The 21,811-nt window shown below is 37.3% G+C and overlaps 3 protein-coding genes across 4 annotated transcripts; 2 read left to right on the plus strand and 1 right to left on the minus strand.

Annotated features, from left to right (window-relative positions):
- The first annotated feature begins 6,069 nt into the window (after positions 1–6,069).
- LOC146632703 (adenosine receptor A1-like) lies at positions 6,070–7,931 on the plus strand. Its single transcript, XM_085354608.1, has 3 exons — positions 6,070–6,099; positions 6,212–6,534; positions 7,322–7,931. The coding sequence occupies exons 1-3, from the start codon at positions 6,070–6,072 to the stop codon at positions 7,929–7,931; spliced, it is 963 nt and encodes a 320-aa protein (XP_085210734.1).
- A 3,231-nt stretch (positions 7,932–11,162) lies between these two features.
- rplp2a (ribosomal protein, large P2a) lies at positions 11,163–13,099 on the plus strand. The gene is made up of 5 exons (XM_085354609.1): positions 11,163–11,236; positions 12,353–12,476; positions 12,546–12,594; positions 12,686–12,781; positions 12,950–13,099. The coding sequence occupies exons 2-5, from the start codon at positions 12,354–12,356 to the stop codon at positions 13,024–13,026; spliced, it is 345 nt and encodes a 114-aa protein (XP_085210735.1). The 5' UTR covers positions 11,163–11,236; position 12,353; the 3' UTR covers positions 13,027–13,099.
- Positions 13,100–15,419: 2,320 nt separating this feature from the next.
- Positions 15,420–18,938, minus strand: LOC146632705 (uncharacterized). Of its 2 annotated transcripts, XM_085354612.1 has the most exons (6): positions 18,880–18,938; positions 17,732–18,328; positions 17,496–17,606; positions 17,186–17,247; positions 15,955–16,215; positions 15,420–15,693 (listed from the first exon to the last, which is right to left on the minus strand). In XM_085354612.1, exons 2-6 carry the CDS (start codon positions 18,318–18,320, stop codon positions 15,655–15,657), a joined length of 1,062 nt encoding a protein of 353 aa, XP_085210738.1. In that variant the 5' UTR covers positions 18,321–18,328; positions 18,880–18,938; the 3' UTR covers positions 15,420–15,654. The 2 variants fall into 2 exon arrangements, with proteins under 2 accessions (XP_085210738.1, XP_085210736.1); XM_085354610.1 differs by lacking the exon at positions 18,880–18,938 and having other exon boundaries at positions 17,732–18,482.
- Positions 18,939–21,811: the final 2,873 nt, after the last annotated feature.

A 21,811-nucleotide genomic window follows, 5' to 3' on the forward strand; every position in this document is an offset into this window, starting at 1 on the left:
CATTTTTGTGGCCATTTTTCTAGTTCAGGGTCATGGGGGATTGAAGTCTACCCCAGCTATAAGGCAGGGTACATCCTGGGCAGGTCACCAGTCTGTCAAAGGGCTAAATGGGAACACAGACTATGAGTTGCAAACAGTGTTAGGGAGTAACAGAAGACACGTACTGGAGCTACGTATTTAAAATACAAAATATGAGTAACTCTATTCCGTTACAGTTACCGTTTAAAAAGGTGGTATTCAGAATACAGTTACTTTGCTGAAATAAAAGGATTACACAGCAGTCTTTTCCTGTTTCATATGTTAGGCTATGCCCTCTCTATTTCTGGTAATTCCACGCTGGTGGAAACCCAAACAAAACACGCATTAAGAGGCTCTAATGCCTGGGTCTTAATCTCGCAGCCCATGTCACCTCTACTTGCGGCCCGCATAATGACGTGAGGAATATTTTTTTTAATTATTGTTATTGTTCAAAAAATTATTTAATATGAAGACAATAGGCAGAGTGTTACAGGCATATCCCCAAAGAATGTAGCCTCATGGGCAGTGTAGTCCAGTTGTAAGTAAGCTATTCAGACTCGACTGTATATTGTGTTTGTGTTTTTCTCTGAAACAATAAGTTCCGTTGGAGCAGCCTTTCAACGCCTCTCTCTGTCTAGTTTTCGGCTGCAAGCCCAACACAGAACCTGACATATTAGCCAGAGGTCCCTTTATATGTTTCGGAGCTGCGGACCTGTTTTATTTGAAAAGTAACCTTCCCAACACTGGTTGCAAACGCATAATCTCTGTACTAGTGTTGTGATGGTCGCGAACGAAACGGCTCTTAGAGGCCGGCTCTTTGAGGGAAGGAGGGGAGTGTTTTTCTTTCTTTCTCTCACCCTCTCACTTTTTTTTTGCTACACGAACCTTGTGTTTGCTGAGCAGAGGGGGGGTGGGGTGGTAGTTACACTCAGGGTAGCACAGGAACAGAGCGGGAGTTAAGAGAAAGAGAGCCAGGCGCAACAACAAGAGATAACATTGTCACATTAGAAAGGTATAGTAAAGAAAATGGGTGACACTAAGAAAAGAAGCAAAATCTGGAACCATTTAAATTTTATTGACAATACAAAGGCAGAGTGTAGAGTCTGCAAGAAAAGGATATCAGATAGAGCCGGCTCCACAAATAACCTGCACTGGCACCTGAAAACTGTCCACCCATCAGTGCAATGAGAAGATGAAACAGAGTCTGTTGAGTGTGATATTAATGAAGGTGCCAGTGTATCTACTGCAACTGTTGATGCTGCTGCTGCTGCATCTACAGCGTATTCCACCACAACCACTTAAATCAACCCAGAGCTCTATTACACAGTTTTTGCAGAAGTCTGTGACCCCAGCAAGACAGAACTCAATTGATAAGGACCAGCCAAAAGTGATCGCACTTGATTTCCAACTATTTTCAGTTGTGAATGATAAAGGATTTGGAAAGTTTATTCATGCACTGAATCCTATGTATGTAATTCCAAGCAGGAAAACACTCTCCCAAAAAAATCCCATCCCATCCCAGGCCTATATGAGAGAGAACGGGCATCTTCTTTTTGTTTTGCATATTTGAAATTCATTGTGTTGTGGTTTGCAGTGTTTTGTGTGGTTTCACTTTAAATTTGTTTAAAAGGAAAAAGATGAAAATTTAAATAGTTAAAAGTTGAATTGTAAATAGTTGGTTTTTGTATTTTATAATTTTTTTTTTTACATTTTATGTGGAGTGAATAAATAAATTTATTTATATAATAAATGTATGTAAATAAAAAACATATCGTTTTACATTAGTAATTTATTTTGTGCATAATTTTATATTATTGTTGATAATAAATTAATTAAAGCAACAAAACAACCCGAAGAGCCGGTTGGGAGTTGAAAGAGCCGGCTCTTTTTAGTGAGTCAAGCCAGAAGAGCTGGTTCTCTAAAAAGAGCCAGAATTCCAATCACTACTCAGCACAAAAAAGGCTGGACTGGTAATCTGGCATATGTTGTCTATTTTCATTACTGACACTGGATTGCACAATCAAATCTTTTAAGCCAACCGACCGTTGACGTACCTTGCCTGTGCATTCACGCACCCTGTAGAACAGAGTTTAGTGTGGAACAAGTGGTTGGGAAAGATGGGCAAACAAAATTTTTAAAAAGTGGCGCTAAAAAGCTAAAAAAACTAAAAACAACAACAAAAAAAACAAACAAAACAGATGCAGCAAACTGTATCAAATTATGCAGCAAACTGTATCAAATTAGTAACAATAGTTATCAGGCCTGCTGTCAACAGTACTATTAGCCACAACTGGTAATGAGCGCTTGCAGTCACAAGAGGCTGCTGTTGCTGGCACTTGCTTTGGAGCAGTGTAGGAGGAGGGACAGCAGTTCTAACAACAGAGTGAAGAGATGGAGAAAGGTTGTAAGAAAATAAATGGAAGAACATAATTAGGAAGGGAGAGATTCAAGGATACAAGTAAAATGATTTGCTACTTCCACCTGTTTATTTTGTTTCCCTTTTATCCCCCCCCCATCTACAGCATAATCCGACTTAGTGGTGCGTGTTTCACCTGAAAACTCAGCTAAATGATTATGCCAGAGTGAAATAAATTCTACATTGCACCGGGATGCTTGATGAGGATGTTGAGAATAATTTTGTTGATTGATACCGGTAATAGAAGTGTTACTGTCATGTAATCCCTGTGGCACATGTGGAAGCGGATCCCTGCAAGGCCATAATCAAATTTATTTTTTCTGTTTATAGGTAATGATGGTTTGTGCATAATGCAGGTTGTGGAGCAATCAGGTGGCTGATTTCATTGTACAGCCTGTGACAGATTGGGACAAAAATATTTTGTGTAAAGAAATTTAACAAGTCTTCACTATGTTTGATAAATGTATCGCCACTACAGAGGAATTTGTAGTATGTTCAATATGGGCTGTGCACTGTTATGTGTGTGACAGAATAACTGCCTTACTTACTGTGGTGCAATTCACAGATTAAAGGGGCTCTTTTTTATTTTCATAGTACCTCATGTGAGACAGCATAAATAATAGGGCAACATACTAATCAATCTTTTGGTGTGAGGTACACTTCAAGACCGCCTAAACCAAGACCAAGACAGACCGAGTCAAGACTAAGACAAAGTCGAGACGAGACCAAGACAGAGACCGAGACAAAAAAGTCTTTAAACTGCAGCCAGATGCTGCTTCGTTTACGGGTGTCAGGCATATTTATGTGTTTTTGCGATGCACTCGCACAGCCCTGCTCACCGCTGTCTACTGTCTCACTCACTTACTGAGAGGACAGACGGACTCTCCACTTGAGTGTCGCATCTCTCACCCTCTCTGTTTTTCACATAATGATAATATCCCATATCCTCACATGTGATTGGCCACAATATGGAGGGATTGAAGTATAGCTGAGCCACTGTGTGAGAGCTGAGCAGCAAAAGGAAATTGAGTGGGGCTTTTGCGTATGACACATTATCGAACATTACGTTGTGTGTCATGGATACTGTTGACTCCAAATCTCCCGACCACTATATCGATCTGAGACATCAAGACCGAGACAGCGAGACCAAGACAAGACCGAAGTCCGTCAAGACCAACACAAGACCAAGACCACATAAAAGTGGCCTTGAGACCGATCTCGAGACCACTTTTACGTGACTTTACAAGACCGGTCTCGAGACATCCAACTCTAGTGTGAGGCGAAGAAAGAAGCCTGTAAAACCAATGCGTGACAACTTGATGGGGATAGATAACCATGACTTTGAATAAATAAATAATGGAACCAAATACATGTTTCTTAGGCATGTTACATTAGCTTTTAATAACCACATTGCCACTAAGGAATATTTTAACTTTACTGGACTGTTTCACGAGAAAAAGAGGGAACAAGGAAACTGTCATAAGGATATGGATAAACAACAACAGGGTTCTATGTTACAGTACTCTGTATTCACGGTTATTTCCTCAGTACTGATAATGTGTATAGATTGATTATGGAGTGACAGAGGCCTGTAAGTCTGATTCAGTGTTTTCTCACAAATGTCCTAATGCATACACTCAGGCCTGAGATCTTAGGCAACTGGCCAAAGCAACATCCAGAGTCATCGCTTTCTTTAAAGTGAAGTGATCTTACTGAATATACTTATGGGCAGACATTCAATCTGCTTGCTTAAGCAACTAAAGACCATCTCAGTGATTGCTCGCTCAGTAATGCTGCCAAAGTCTTTGCATCCTTGGATGGACAATTAAATTAAGCTTTATAAGTAAATGAAGTTTTTTCTACTACCTGTGGGTAATTCATGTTATAGAAAAGCAGTTCAAAAGAAAGACCTGGGAAACAGTTTGTGTTTTAAACTTCAAACAGTCAAATGTTTATTAGTTTATTTCCACATAAATGTGCATTCTTACATTTAAGCTGCTCTAAACTTAAGAGGTATTTGCAGTGACTGATTGGAATTATATCTGTAAGTGAAACGAGCAATACAAGAGAACTTGACCTGTCAAATTGTCTTTGTTTATATAAATCTCTCTTTGGAAACAAATGATAAGCATTTCAGGTGTTTTCTTTATTAATTTATGCAGTATAATAAATATACTATTAACTTAGTTTTCCTGTTAGCCAAATTTTGGTTACTAATGTTGGCTAGTAATAATTTCTGCATTAGCAAACATTGTGACTAATGCTAACTGAATGCTCAGACCATGCCATTGGTCAGTTGCAATGTTGATCCTGGACCAATGATGATGTAGGAACAATACAAACACAGGGATATCAGATCATTCGTATGTATTTGTATGCTAGCAATAATTTCCACCTATACAGTCTATGAATGCCATTTGCTAAGCTGGCTAAAATAAGCTGGTAATGTAGCACTCCACACCCTGATCCAAAGTGGGTCAAAGGCATGCCAGGTAGGCTTTATGCCAGTGTGCCAACACATGAAAAGCCAGAACTACAGGCAAGACATTTCAGGCATTGCTGCAGTAGTATTTTCTTAGAGGATTTTTATTACATTCTAGAAAGCACTTCAACTTTGGTTGTAGGCTGATATATGTAAATCATTTTATAATACCATATTGTACCACTTCATTTATAAAGCACTTTTAGAAAACAACAAGAGGGCTGACCAAAAAGCAGAAAGGGTAAGAGATGCAGAAAAACAAAAGAGCTGTAGAAGTTAAACAATAAAATAGTACATAAAAAGTATCTCAGAATAACTGTTAATATCTCTCACTGGGTCAAAGGTCAGGGAGTAAAACAGTTTTTTTTAAACAAAAAAAAAACCCAAAAAGAGAGTGACAGAGTGAGAGTGATATATGGGTACAGCAGTTCAGACAGATAAAATGGAGCACAACTGTTAAGAGACTTTAAACAACTAAATGGATTTTAAAATGGATTTGTAAACAAACCGGATGCCAGTGAAGGAAAGCTAAAATTGGAGTGATGTGCTCTCGCTTGCACCAATACTTTGAGTGGCAGTTTTTTTTTGCACGAGCTCTAGGAGAGCAATACAAGGCTGGCTAATTCAGATAAAAATTGCACTGCAGTAATAGAGATTAGACATTTTGAAAGCATGCCTTAATGTTTCAAGGTGAGTTTCGACATAAGACCCTTAATTTTTGACAGGAGCCTCAACTGGAAAAAGCAGGATATTAGCACCATACAAGGTAAGATAAAATGAGTTCTAATGCAGAGCCATCTTGAGGTTAAAGCTCGCTATTATTAAGCCCTTTTGACAGCATTTCCTGCCAGTTATTACAGACCGCAGTTCCTCTCAAAAACCGCAAACACACACACACACACACACACACACACACAGTCACACAGATACACACTTAATGCAAGTGAAACTCTTGCTGCAGGATGCTGCAGGAATCAAAGTCCCTCCCCTTGATTTTATGACTTGTGAGAGAGTGAGTTGGTGAGAGCGAGAGAGTAGAGGACGTAGAAGAGTGGTGATGCAGGGTATCCAGTCCTGTCCAGAGCTTGAATGACATTCTGAGGTTCAGTTCTTCACCATGCCACCATGAACATAAGCTCCACTCACTGTGAAAATGGCACAAATAGGAAATTCCTCCAGTCAGGTAAGGAACATAAATAATGATAAATGGAAAGTCTGAACTAAATGTATTTCTTTAAGATAAGTGGGATCTGTGAAGTGTAATAATGACTTCCTGTCCTGTCCAACCTCACGAGCACATGGATATGGTGTACATCTCCATTGAGACCACTATTGCTCTGGCCTCTGTGGTGGGGAATGTACTGGTGGTGCTGGTGGTGTATGAAAACCGGGCTCTCCGCAACGCAACCTTCTGCTTCATTGTGTCTCTGGCCATGGCTGACATCGCTGTGGGACTTTTGGTCATCCCTCTAGCTATCGTTATCAGTGTGGGATATTACACTCAGTTCTACACATGCCTCTTCCTGTCTTGCCTGATTCTGATGATCACCCAGAGCTCCATCTTTTCCCTACTGGCAATAGCCATCGACAGATATCTGCGAGTCAAAATTCCTACCAGGTGAGGAACTGATTTAAAAGCAGTTGTTTGTGTGTTTGTTTTTTTATTGTTATTTGTTTTATCTGAAAAGGTAAAAATAAATTAATTGGAATAAAGTAGTGAAAGTTGAGAATTACAGTATCAATGTAGTAAATCATGATCTGTTTACATTAAGAAGAACTCAATATTCATAGCAGAACACCATAGGAAACTGATGTCAGCATCCTCCTTGACCGATAAAGACTGCCTGATCCAGTCCATTGCAGCTTTCCTGTCCAAAATTAATCATGCAAATTAGTCATCCACTGATCTAGGTTCTGTACAATATTCATCCTACTTATAAGCATAAATTTATTTCACAAACATTTTAATTGATATCACATTATATAGCATGTGTCTTTTGAACTTGAACTAGCAGAACATATGGTGTTAATCTCTTTTTAATTGTCTTTAGAGTCAGAGAGCCTAATATGTGCTCAATCGAGTGAATTAGGTTCTCCATCTTCATGACTGATATACAGCACCATATATCTTTGCAAGGTTTAATGCAAATAAAAACCTTTTAAGCAAATTAAAATGTTCCTGTCTATGTAAACAACTGACAGAGGTAGCATTTTTATGAAAGCTGGCGGTCTACCACACAACATTTTTATATATCAGTTGGATCCTGATGTCAAGTGTCAGTTGTGAAAACTTTGAAAAATCTCAAAGGCTGACATTGGACCAATGAAACACTATAACTATAGTACTCATATGCGCATTTAGGTGAATCGGAAACCTGTCTTTTCTTTTTCATCATACTGCGCAGGTACAGCATCATAGTGACTAATGGGCGAGCGTTCGTGGCAATTTGTCTCTGTTGGATTCTTTCCTTCCTCACTGGATTGGTTCCGATGATTGGCTGGAATAACCGGGATACCGCAAACCGCAGCAACGCCAGTGAAATATGCTGCCAGTTCACCGCTGTTATAAGGATGGACTATATGGTGTACTTTAATTTCTTTGTCTGTGTGGCACCACCACTGCTGATAATGATCACTCTGTATGTGGAGATCTTTAGGGTCATACGGAAGCAACTTAACCGCCGTGCTGAGGCCACCTGTGATGGAGACAAGTACTTCCGGAAGGAGCTGAAACTAGCCAAATCGTTGGCCTTGGTGGTGTTTCTGTTTGCTTTGTGCTGGCTCCCAATACATATCATGAACTGCGTGACTTTATTTTGCCCAAATTGTATCAATCCGATAGCCTCAAAGGTAGGGATTTTCATGTCCCATGTAAACTCGGCTCTTAACCCGCTGGTTTATGCATTCAAGATGAAGCATTTCCGTGCCACACTCATCCAAATCATTCGCCGCTGCATGTTATGTAAACCCTTAGAAGCGACCGCATACCCTACAAGCACAGTAGTCCTAAATTAGAGAGTGAATTTAAGTGTAAAAAAAGGACTGCGATATTTGTGTTCTTGGTTTCCAGTGATGGTGTATCAACAATACTAATGGGATTACATGATATATGGAACTGATAAGGAAAATAAACCCATTAGCTGGAATAACACAGCACTTCACTGAGTCTTGGGAAACACCCATATCTTAACCATTTACATTTCTGTGAGTTTCATTAGAATAAACCAAGGTTGCAGTGAGAAAAACTGAAAGAAAATTATATCTTCATCAGTCTGGCATTTGATTTGTTTTGTTTTTGTTATTAAGTTCTTTCCTTACTGATTCATATTGAATTTTTTAATCATTGTAATGTGCTGTAGATAAACATCATAAATGATGCATTCAATATTTCATGCTCAGAATGCTTCAAAGTGGAAACAAGAGATGTATTTCCCATTTTAACAAAATACATTCTACTCAGTGAGATGTTGCAGGTATGTCTTAGACATCGCCAAAGTTATTATATTTCAAGGACATTATCCATGTTTGTGTGAAAGCCAGTGGCATTCCATAGTGGGCGAAATATTGCAATATGTGCCAAAGTGGTCGACTGACTTATAAATGAGATTAGATTCATTGCAAAGATTGAATTTGGAAAACCACGTACTAGATGCTTGATGAGTCACATGAACACAGTCAGAAGAGTGAAGAGATTTACTGGCATAATATCAATACAGAGTGCAGTTTGTTCTCTGGGTTTCACATAAACAGTTCAATATATGCTGAGATGAAAAGGCTCTGCCTTGAATGCAAATTAATCAATTCAGGCACTACACCAAATGAGACAAAAACTCTGCCAATATCAAAGCCTTTCAGCCATAAGTCTTTATCATAGGATGCAGGGACTTCCTCAGCGAATTCACATAGTTGAGGCCATATTTCACAAGCTGTGGCAGAATGGTGAAAAGGCTCTGGCGCATTTAAAGAAATTAACAACAGAGCATTATGCTCAAGTGATTTATTCCAACTCCAAGGCTAAAGCTTCTGCTAAAGCCGCATCGGTTCTGCATCGTCATCAGTTTGACCTCAGGACTACATCCACTCAGTACTTAATACATAAAAGCGGTATAATCCTTTTAGAATATTAAATGATTTTCCATTTGATATGCTCAGAACACCAGGCTTTGTGTTAAAACAATGGGGTTCAAAAAGGTATTTAATTATCGCTCAACATGTCAATATGTACTATATATTACCATCTCTAACCTTCATCCTCGCTGAGGGATTTGAAACTGCTGAGTGTGGTCTAATCCCCAGCACTCATCTTAGAGAAGCAGGTGCCGCATAACCAACCTGGCATTTACTGCCTTTGCACCACACAGCCCTGTGAGCACTGGCCTAACAATATCTACAGTAGAGAGGTAAAAGCATGGTGTAAGTAGGAAGTGTCTATCGTGACTTCATCACACAGAAACTGAAATCTTCGCAAGGTAAGACTATTTATATGTATATTTGGAGAAACATTTAAGGCTTCTACAAAACACTATCACTACATCAGTTTGCAAAATCATTTCTTACGTTTGCTTTTTTAACATTTTCAAGCAGCAACAGAATTTTGCATGCCCAACCAACTATAAGATGGCTGACACTCATAGAGAAGGAGAGGAACAAGGGGAAGAACAAGATCTAGAGGCTCCAGAAGAAGAGATGGATGACGAACATAATGCCTTGCTACACTTAAGCAAATACCGTGAAGCTCAGTTTGCAAAACCGTGGGAGCAGTGGACCTTCAGAGATAAAGCAAACTATTACATGGACCGCATCTTCCTTGGGCTTTTGGTCACTTTTTTGGTCATTTTTATTGGAGAATGTGGCTATAAAATCTGGTACTTGACAAACGTGAATGCGATTGTGGAGTTTGTTTCAGATTTGGTGGTCTTTTTGTTCGATTGGCTCTTCACGCAGGACAGACAGGAGCAGGTGGCTGAACTATAGGCTGCAATGAAAGGATTACTTGATTTTGTCTTTTTTTGTGTGTATTTTCTGCAATGTTTAAAACACAAAAGATCACTAGAGAATTTGTCTGCATCTTAGTAAGGAATTTTTGTAATATTACCAGTACCTGAGCACTATTTCTGATCATTTTTGATGGAAGTAAACATATTGAATGAGCTGTCTCACTGTCATGCACTTCAATGATTTGTACCATGTGGTTTTTCCCCCAAACCAACTATGTAATTAAAAAAATTATTAATTTCAGCTATGATTTATGAATGACAACTGCTATAACTATGTTAGTTTCTGTTACAGGCTAATTAATATGTTAATATATTTTAAAGTTGGAACATTGAAACATGCAGTGCAAATGCTTTGAAGAGTGCTGTAAAGCTGATTTAAAGGACTAATTTTTTAAGTGCCAATTCCTGTTTAATTCTCAATTTCCTTTACTCCTTAACATTTAGATGCATTTTATTAGATATCATGTTACATTTTTATTTATATATATTTAGAATTGATTTATATTTACTTATAAATATTAAATGTAGATATATGACTTAATTGTTACAAGCCAGTTAATTTACTATCCAATCTGTACATGGAAAGTGAATAATAATAACAACAATAGAATGTTTTTAGTGTATTTTTATGAAAGGTGTCATTCTGCTACAAAAATTTTCCACTAAATCATGTTATATATATATATATATATATATATATATATATATATATATATATATATATATATATATATATATATATATATATATAAAAACTTATAATGGAGCGAATACAAATGTAACTTAATTGTTCGACTTCTTCACCAAAAATCAATAATAACATGGTTTCTTACTTGTAAAGTTACATTTATAGGTGTAAAATTTGGCAAATTATAAGAGTAAAGTTATAATAGCAACGACCCAGTGCACAAAAACGATTTTCTGTGTGCTGTTTTCCTGGAGATAAGCCACCTAAGTTGTTTGCACAATGGAAAATAATTTCACCAATATTTTCAACAATAAAAAGAAATTATTCTCAGTTGGGCACTTCCAGAATAAATGTACAGTGGTCTTTAGATCCGAAACTGCAGTTTAGACCAGCGTGTATTTAATATTGAAATTATAATAATTGTTACCGATTTATTTGGTCAGTGAGACGCTCGACTTCATTCTGTACCACATTACCCACAATCCAAGTCCAACAATGATTCTGACGTATACATCTGTCATCAAGCAGACCAATGAAATCGACGCACTCTATCTCATACAACCTCCGGTACCGCCTCTCTTCCTCTTCCGGATTTTCTAGCGTGACCGACGTTTCGTGTCTATTTAGACTTAAAAGTAAGTCCAACTATCCGTCACATTATAGATGTTAGTTTGTATCTCCTTATGATTTTTTAAGGTGACCCGTGTTTGATGGTTGATTTTATTCGGCTACAAATGTGTCGTTGTTGCCTAAATTACTGTCAATAATGGAGGACTGCTACAGACAAACACTGGGCGCCATGCTGCCTCTGTCGGTCCCAACTGATGTATCCAGCTTACATGGTTCACACCAGCATAGAGGCTGTTACACCATGTGTTCTTGGCACTGAATACAAAGTCGAACAGCGACCTGCATATTTAGTATGGTGATTTTTGTCCGTGTGTAATGTTTAGTATTTTTATTTGTAAAACATCAGCTACACTACAGCTGAACTGCTAAACCTGGGTTCTCCGAACATATTTAAAGACTCAAAGTATAATCTTAAAAACACTAAAGAATCAAAATATTCTTATAGAACTACTAGTAGTTATACACTTCAGTTTTTTGCTTTATGAAAGTACTCATCGTTGTCCTTAAATAAATTCACCGAGGGTGCGTGCAGGCCCCCTAGTGGCAAACCTGGAGTATTTCTGAGTGTCAGACTACTCGATAAAAATACAATTTAGAAATCACCTTTTCCTGCTTTAAAAAAGAAAGGTGCTAATCTAACGTATTTTGGCCTTCCACTCAAAGGAATATTGCCAAGACTATGATTTATCATATTTTTAACCAGCTAGTACTGCACAAAATACACGTTTGCCATCATACGGGCAGCAAAAAAACGACATTTCTGTTGAGACATGTAGAAAAGACTTGCTTTAACTATATATGGACTATTCATGTTTGCATGCGTGGTCACCCACTACAGGCCTATTTTGAGAGAAAAGAAATACAGCTAAACTTACACTTTCTGAAATTGTTACCTGTTTATCTTCTAGTAATATAATTAGCAGCATCAATGCTCATTATACTCAAGTTCTCTAATCTCATGATTTCCCCCTTTTAATTACTTAATGTAAAAAATCATCAGGCCATCAAGATTAACTGTAACACAAACCGGAATATTGAGATGCTTTTCAAAATGAAATTTTCCAATTTACATTCGTAACTTGGCACACAGATTCTTCACTTCTGTTTCGTTATCACTACAGAATGCGTTACGTGGCCGCTTACCTCCTGGCTGTTCTCGGTGGAAACGCCAATCCTTCTGCCAAGGACATCAAGTCCATCTTGGACAGCGTGGGAATTGAGGCCGATGATGAACGCTTAAATAAGGTTTGTTGCTAAAACATTGAGCCTTTTCCTCTGAAAATGTGCCGTGGCTGAGTTGTCTCTTCTCTGCAGGTCATTAGTGAGCTCAATGGTAAAGACATCAATGAAGTTGTGAACTCAGGTAAAGGCCCTTCTTTGAAAATAACTGCAGAGGTCAAGATGATATACACTGGAGCTGGCTAACAGTTGTGTATCACTTTTTTCTTCCACAGGCCTCTCTAAGTTAGCCTCCGTACCAGCAGGCGGTGCCGTGGCGGCACCTGCTGCAGCTGCCGCTGGTGGAGGTGCTGGGGCTGCGCCTGCTGCTGGTACGTATATATTTATATATCTGTCATTAAAGAAGAAAATTAAAGCTTCTGCAAGTTTGGATGATAAATTTGTACTAACGCTGTAAAAGTTTAGCTGTGTGGGATCTCAGCGCTGGTAACTACTCTCTGTACTTATCTTTTCATTAAACAACATCTTGTTGTTTGCAGTGGAAGAGAAAAAGGAAGAGAAGAAAGAAGAATCGGAAGAGTCCGACGAAGATATGGGTTTTGGTCTCTTTGATTAATCTGCCTTCTCTGTGTTTAAAAAGCAATAAAAATGTAAAAGGTTTACACAAAATCACCTTTTCTTACTGTCCTTTAATTGATATTTATTTTAAATAACCCTTACCTAATTGTGACTGGGCAAAAGTAATCATTCACAAAGATATTACAGTTTAAGTGTCTGGGGCTTGACGCTAAAGCTTTTGTCTCATGTTAAAAATAGACAAGACTAGGAAACCAGTCATCATTAGGCAAACCAGACCTTCCGTGTGGTCTGTCTGTCGTATTGTTGGTAAGATAATTGAAACCACATAATGGTATGAGCAGTGAGGGACAGTCCATGAACCAGACCAGACCAAAATAATAAAAAAACAAGATTGAAACTGGTGTGTTTAAGGTTTAGGAAACACATAAATGACCTGTAACAACAATTCAGTCACAAGGAGAAAAAAAAAAAACAGTATAGAAATTTGTAAAACGGGTCTTTTGGAACATGGAAAAAAATACCAATAAAGTGTTGATAGTATAAATTGTATAATTATCAATGCAGCCATACAGACACAATGATTCTTAATTTTTAAAATTACTGCAAGACTCATGAGAACAGGATCAATGGGAAGGGGGGAAGAAGTCAATCAGTAGATTGGTAATGTGCTTCAAACAACAGCTAGCATAATGTTCAGTGCTCTCAATAGTTATTTCTCATGGTAAAGACGTTTGATTGCCCAACAAGTTGAATAGTAATGCAGCTGGCATGGATGGACACCTTAGTGACCTGTCATTGATTACCTGTGTGGTTTCCCTGTCACAAGCCAAAACCCTGCAAGGGCATAAATTAGAAGTGAGTCATTAGTCACATCACAATATATCTTTTGCAATTGATTTTTTTAAATTGCATGACAGCATAAATAGTCACTCAGCTGTGACCTGGATTTTTCCACTACCTGCCATCTTCCACAAACTGCTTTTGCCTTACATAAGATACCCGAATTAAGGTCAACGAAGTAAGCAACTTAATCTCTTAATGCTGCCTTTGAAATGACTAACTACGGTACTCAAAGAATTAACGCTGATGTGTGGGCTTACTTTGCTTCAAGTTTCACTAAATCAGATCTCAGTGGTTCATGTCATACACAACACTCATAACTGTGTTGTGTTCATCATGCAGTTCCATTTGTCTTTTTCTCGTTTTTTTTGTAGAGCACAGCACAAAATCACACGTGTTCATTATTTTTAGTAGGATACTGAGGCAGTCATAGTACTTCATAATAATTATATTGACTGTTGATTTCCATTTAATATTTGCTTATTCCAAATATATTAAAGTCTATCAAATGTATACAGATTCTTTATACACTTTGAATTGTCAATGTAAAGCTTTTTTTATTTATTGCAAAGCTGATGAAAACATACTTTATTTATAATTGCAGTAGTTTTAACAAGTCTGTTTTATTGTCAGGGTTGTACAGCTTTTAAAATATGTTGTTATATGTTAGTTGTAAAACACAAAGGTGTGGCTGACCCAAGGTCTTTTTATTGCTTCAGCTTGCATTCATCTGTTAGAACAGAGTTTCTAAGTTTTTGTCAACCTGCAGCTGCATACATTGTATGGACAAAAGTAGCGAGCCACTTGCACATTATACCTACACGAGCAACTCCCGTTACAGTACTATGCTGGAATTCGGTGAGCTCTTATTTCCACAGAAGTTTGGAAAGGTCTACCACATGGCTAGGAGCCTGATTTTATATAGCCGTGGCAATGGGATTGAAAACACCTGAATTCAAAGGTTAAGAGGTGTGGCCCATGTATGTCAGAAGCTGATGGCTTTATTTCTTGAAGCCTGCTTCCTAACAGGTATAAACAGAGATCTCTAGCCTCTCCTAAACAGGTTTGAGCAGGTATGTAATAGCCTAAGGCTGATGTTTGATTTGTTCTATTAGCTTCATTTTTCTGTTTCTCAGGTGGTGGAAGGATAATGAATTTTTTTTAATACTCTTCACAATAATTATTTTTCCAACAAATTAAGGGAGATGCAAGTCTTAATTTTTGCTGTTTTTATTGTCAAGTTGATCTTAAATTAAGCCAGCCTTTAGATATACATCAATTCTCAATGGAAAAAAATATAAACATCTTTTTAGTATTTAATATGAATGCCAGCATTCATGAAAAACAAACATCAGTCACATTTTAGAATACCAAAATATTCAAGAACCTTGCACCAAGTTGTTTAGCTTATACATAAAAAATTGCACTGATCTTTCACATTTTTACAAATTCATATACACAACTCAACCTAGCAAAGTGTCACAGTTTTTTAGTTTTGTGAAACCAGCTGTGTTTGTTAGTAGTTTACTTATATCTCAGTTGAACCTTAATGTGAAAGACAACACTCATGCACTCAAACAACATCCAAACAGTTTTCTCAGCAGTCGTTCTGTTGCGAATTTATAGTTTAACACGCACTCAAAAACAATATTAAGAAAACATAACATAGATTACAGCATGTGTCTCTTTGCAGGCTTAAAGCATTTCTTAGCTAGCCCCTTTGTAAAAAGGAACTCAGGTGTGCAATGCATCCTTAACCACATCTACAGTGCTAAGAGGGGTTGTCAAAATTTAATGTGCAGCTATGTTTCTGCTTGGCTGCTTCTCAGTCATCACTGTCAGACCATGGATGATCTGTGCATGCCTGTAAGAGAACATAAGAGTTTAAATAAAACAAACTTTTTCAATGTCATTTTTAAAAATAAACAATATCGTACGCTATATTTAGCATCTTTTTTAGGGATATACATTCAAATATTGAAGCAAGGGAACATTTGCATTCCCATTTTAATCAATAATTAACTGATAACATCGTTTCATTATTATGAGAACAACACATGAAAGCTGTTTCTTTCTAATGTTTACTCTCTTTGCTTTATCCCTCTCCATTTCATCTGATCCTTACCTGTCTGTATTCAAATCGGTCCTGTAGATAACGGTTTCCCAGACCAGTAATGTGGCCTACATTCTGTTTGGAGAGTCCGGCTATCCTGGCCGTGAAGTCGAGTGTGAAAGCCAGTTTGACCAGCTCAGGTGCTGTTGGTAAGACAGTTGGAGGTTTTTGGGTCGATGAACCTTCTTTCTCAACATATGCATCAGCAAGCTTTTGGAAGGAAGAGTATGTCATCTGCTGAAAGAAGTAGCTCAGGGTGGGGTTATCTTTCATCTGTAAGACATAAGGAGAAGAGGAGGTCTGTTAATACAATCTGCTTTTGATTTACTAAAATAAACGTGAAGTCAACAGCTACTGAACAGTTATACAAAATGGGATAAAAAGCTAATTACAATTTAATAGAGTGCAAGGCTATCTTATCAGGAAGCCTAAATAATCATTAGCTGTAGCTGAGAGAACAGAAAGCTTTTAGTCTGATTCATGATGGGTCCAACTAATGATCATTTACATTATTGATTAGCAACCCATTTATTTTCTCTTTGTACTGATTGTTTGGTCTATAAAATGTCAGAAAATTAAAAATGCTCATAGCTCAAATGTGGATAATATCTCTAAAGGCCATATTTACATGTGCAAATGTTTTTGAAATATACCAAAAACAATTTATGATCCAATAATACAAAGAAAAGCAGCAAATCCTCAGACTTATGAAGCTGTCGTCATGAAATCTTTAGTATTTATGCCTGATCACATTTCTAAATAGTTTGTATTGCCAAATGCAGCCATACTTATTTAATGTGTGAACCTGTTGTATGAAAAAACAAAAAACTAACTGTAGTTTCAAAACACGCTGACATGCTGCTAAGTAGAACTTTGCATATTTAACTTTACACCTCTTCCTGTTCTCATGTAGGCCTCGTTTACTACTATTCTTATTGTAAAAACAGAAAACATGCAGGAGTAAATGCCCATGACAAATTCACAAAAACCCATTAAGTATTGCAGACAAACACAGGAACTTGAACATGAATTTGTGAAGGAGTTTGTACTTTTTCACTGGAGTTGGTAATGGTTATCTTTATAATAATTTGAGATTTATTAGTTAGCTTTTGTTTTCTGTTAAAACACATTTTATCTGTGTAATTAAAAACAATTTAAATTCAAGGCATTATATACAGGCCGACTATTTCACATAAAGTATTTCAATATTTGTAATTTTCCAAGACTGACAGTTAATACCAACCTTGACATCTATGGCATCACCCTGTTCCTTCATCAGAGCAATGATCCTGTTAATTACTTCCTCTGAGACCAAACAGAAAGATGAAGTGTAATTAATGCTCTGAGCAGTTCACAACATTGTTCACACCACAGTCTGCTACATGTAACAATGTGGGTTTAAGTGTATGGTATAGTTACATTTTTAGCACAAACCTTCCATTTTGGTTTAGGAGTTGTTTTACTTTTCTTTCATCAAATTTGTTGCCAATACTGAAGTATTTTCAGACTGACATGTACATGACTTAAATTTAGAGAACTAAACAGTTTCTTACCATCTGAAAGTGGTGCAACCTCTTCTTTTTCTTTGACCTCATGGACAATTTTTTCCAGTTCCTCTGACACCTTCTCATAATAAGAGTATGTTGGTGTTACACTGACAACAGCTGCAAAATGAAGATTTGGTTATTTTTAAATGTGTATTTTTTTGTATTCCAGTGATTTGGCTTACTATAAAAATGTAAAAAATAACCTTGATTATTAACTAAGGTCAGTTCTCCCACAGACATACCTTCAACTCCAGTGATGTCAGCAGGTTTGTTTGGTTTTGTCAGAGATGGCTGCCTTTTTGAGAATCTTCTTCTTAGGGACTTTTTTCTTGTTGACTTCTTTGGTAAAGTGACTGGTGTAATGGGCAAGCAGTTAGTTACTGTCTCAGAGGACTTGGACTTGTCTGGTGGACTGTCCTGCTCATCGTCTTTATCCTCATTGTCCTTCCGGGTGAAAAAGCCAATTATATTTTTCCAAAATGAGGTTTTCTTGATCTTCTTTGATTTTTTTGTCGGTTTCTCTGGTTCTTCGGGACATTTCTCGGTTTGGTTTGGTACATGTTCGACCGGAGAGAACGTATCAATTTCTTTGCCATCCACATTCTCAAGTGAAGGGGCCAAGTGAAGGGAGGGGTCGCTGGAATGATGTCTTTGTCTTTTTGGCACTGTCACCCATTTTTCTTTCCTCCCAGCCACTTTAAGCCCATGAGTGCCATCATTTAGGCTGAGGCTACGTTTTACGTATACCTCCAGGAGACGGACTGTATCCTTGGGAGGCACGGAAATCAACTGGCTGTGTGGAGGCCTTTGTTTTTCTTTCTCTGTTTCCATATTGGACTCTGAAAGGTGAAACACAACACCACATATACAACACATCCTTAACACTTTTGAAGGATACGATTTCAATCCAAATGACCTGACAATGGATGGTATCATCTTCTTAATTGTAACAAACAAAACAAAACTGAACAATACTGAGAAAAATGTAAACATTTGTAACAATTTTAGACCTTCAAATTAATAAATGTAGCAAGAAAGTAGTCGGCACAATAATCATTAATTTCAACTAAGATGGCAAATATTTTTTTTAGTCTGTTGTTAAATTGGAATAAATAATAGTAGGTAGCTCCATATAACCCGTATGGAGATATTTAACTTCCCTTATCTGAACAACAGCACAACCGAAAGCTAAACAGAAAAACAAATACGAATCTGGGACTTTCTGAAAACAGGTTGCTATTAAGTGTTCGTTAAATGTTTTACTTTAAACTACAAGCGGTAAAATTGTAGAGGCGGATTATACCATTAACAAGTTGGAGGAAGAAGAAAGACCGCAAAACAACAAGAAACGCATTAGTACCATTAGCAGTAGGCCAAAATGTAGACTCACCTTCACACACCGCAAATATCTTAAATCTCTGCAAGGATCTGTGCAAGTCTGGCTACCACCACTCACGGTTCTTTTTAAAAAGTTATATGCTCCAAAGTCCGGCTGCCTGCTCAAAAACCCTCCTCCTAACTCCTTCGCAGAGTGGGCGGGAAGCTGGGAAAACACCACCTGTCTTCCTGCTTGCATTCGTGTCCAAAGTAGACGTCAGACTCAACGCGTGTTTACAGTTTCACCCTCGCCCTCGGTTCTGCTGTAAAACAATATATCCACCGGGTGCTTTGGCCGATTTTTACAGGAAGACATTTTGCTTCCTTTCAGCGGCTGCATTTAGAGGAAGCAGTACAAAACACGACGTTTTTTAAAATGACGTAATCATAGTGATTGTTTTTGGTTATATTTAGGTCATTCAACCACTCTTGCGCGTGTTTTTCTTGATTTGTGATAATATGTGGCTGTCTCTTTATGTATTCTAATACAGATGTCTTGGAAAAGTAATCACGAAACTACTTGTATTATAATAATGATATTATTATTATGATTAGCAATAGTAGTAGTAGTAGAGTAATAACATTGTTCTCATTTATTTTCCATTATGTCTTTAGTCCTGTGGTGGGATTCGTTTCCAAGGAAACTACTTAACTAACAATCTTAACTGTACTGTTTACTTTCCACTCACTTTTTAAAGAATATATTACAAATGTTCCAGAATTTATTTTTTGTTGTTATAGTTTAAAACCGAGCACCTCTAACATTTCACTTGGATTGCACCATTTGCTTTAATTTACTTTCATTAAAACCTTTATTCCCAAAAACTGACTGGATGCTCTTGTGACAACATATGATAACACAGTTCCCAGGATTTTGTAATCACAACTTTTCCCTTGCAGTTTTCCAAGCATAGAGCACTGTTATGCATTGCGGTGAAGTATTTCCAGGAAGTGGTTGTGATCAGACAAACTATTTTTGTTTAATTGTAAAACATGCCTATCCCTTATTTATGTGCTTACTTATCAACAGTCTTTCTGTCTGCAGCTGACTCTTATCAGTAGTCTGTTATCTGGCTGATTTACTGGAAGTCCATAGAAGGTGCAACGTTAAGGCATGTTAGTGGCAGATACACAACAGGAGACAGTAGTTTAATAATCTTTCAGTGATTAATTGCCCCATAGATTCCTTCATTTGATCTTATAATAGAAGAAAAGGTTTCAAACCACATAATATATCAATTTAATTTGTGCAAGTTTTTGAGTTTCTCTATACTGAAGCATAGTCCATTCTGTGTCCTACAACAATCACATACCTGTGCTTTACTGGTATGGTGGTCTAGGTTATAGAGCTCAGTTTCTGTTGAAAGTAATTTAGAGAGTTGTTATTTAACTTTATGGTAATTTTGCAGGCTGCTGATAACCTTACTGAATTTTCTCTTTGTATAGGCGGCTAAAGATTAACAGAATCCCAAACTGGAGCCTCTCATGCCGGTAAGCTACATCATGTTTTATGAGCCTTTAGTTCATCAGTGTGTTATTACATAATCTGAACAACAGGAAACAAATTCACACAAAAGTTATGGATACCATTGTGGTACATAGAGTCACCATGTGCATGAATGTCATGGCAATTTTGCAGGTTGTTCTTTGTCCAGGGTGGAATGATTGATACATTTATACAGTTTGTAGTACCAAAGTGAAGCCACTGGGTGTCCCTCTTAAAACATGTTCTGGAGGCTTTCACTGTCAAACAAGCATTTACATTATTTCCCTGCAGGCCATAAGCCATAGAGTAGTTTACTTTTCTTATAAGTATTTAATCTCAATACACATATGTAAGTATGTATTTTTGTATTCATACATTTCATGCTATTCCATGCTGCAGCACAAATTTAGTCACAAATAGTATGCTTGACTATACTATATTTATTTGATGCTGTTTTCACTTGTTACCTTTACAGATTAAGGTTTGTTTTTTGTTTTGTTTTCTTTAATGATAAATTTGACTATATTTTTGCATTCAAAAATATGGTAAGCCTACATAATTTGTTGTTCCACAGTATACAAAATAGTTTCACTTTTGGTATCCACATGTTTGCGTAACATTTTCAGTTCCACAGAACTGTGCCTTTATGATTGCATCATTTCCAGTAATTTTTCACAAACAGACTGCATCAGATCCCTAACCCGACTTTATGAAAAACCTTGGCTGTTGCAGATGTGCAAAGCACCTTGTGGTCTTCAAGGCAATGCATTACTGTCTGGCCCCACATGATACTTCAGGTCACCTTTTTCATTTTTCATGGGTCTTAAGCTGGACAAATGTGAGACTCACATTTCGTCCCACAAGATCTGGTCATTGACCTCCAGGGCTGATGCAGTGCAGCGGAGCAGCCACAGCGCGTTTACCTGCTGTAAATCTTTATCTGTTTGAATAATTACTCATCCTCTGTCTAGGGACTCTCCAGTCTTAAAATGATAGATGAGTATTACCCAGGTAATGCAGAGCTGTGCTAACAAAACACATATAAACAGATACTAGGGCATACAGTGATTACATTAATGTCTCTAGCCAATAATACTGCTGTACAATACACCCTAGAGGCTTTTTGATTAAATGGTGTAATAGCGTATATGATGCATTGAAAGCTAGCCACCAGAAAATGAAACTGAGTTATGTAAGTTCATCATCATGTCATTTAACAACTTAAGAGGTTTCTGAAACAAAGTCCTTATACTTTTAATGCTGAATCAGAAAGGAAATACAAGCAGGAATCTGTTAATGTGTAACATAGTTTCACATTTATTGTAGATGTTAAAGAGGAAGGAAATCCAGTTCACTTAAGACATAAATCTAAGCAGTGCATCCAATTTTACTGCAAAGCTCAGTGATCTTAACAGTTGGAGACTACAGATTTTAGTAAATAAGAATAAAATAGAAACAA

The sequence above is a fragment of the Diplotaxodon limnothrissa genome, linkage group LG5, assembly GCF_057381915.1.
Source record: "Diplotaxodon limnothrissa isolate DT_005_m linkage group LG5, D_limnothrissa_male_GT1.1, whole genome shotgun sequence".
Lineage (NCBI taxonomy): Eukaryota > Metazoa > Chordata > Actinopteri > Cichliformes > Cichlidae > Diplotaxodon > Diplotaxodon limnothrissa.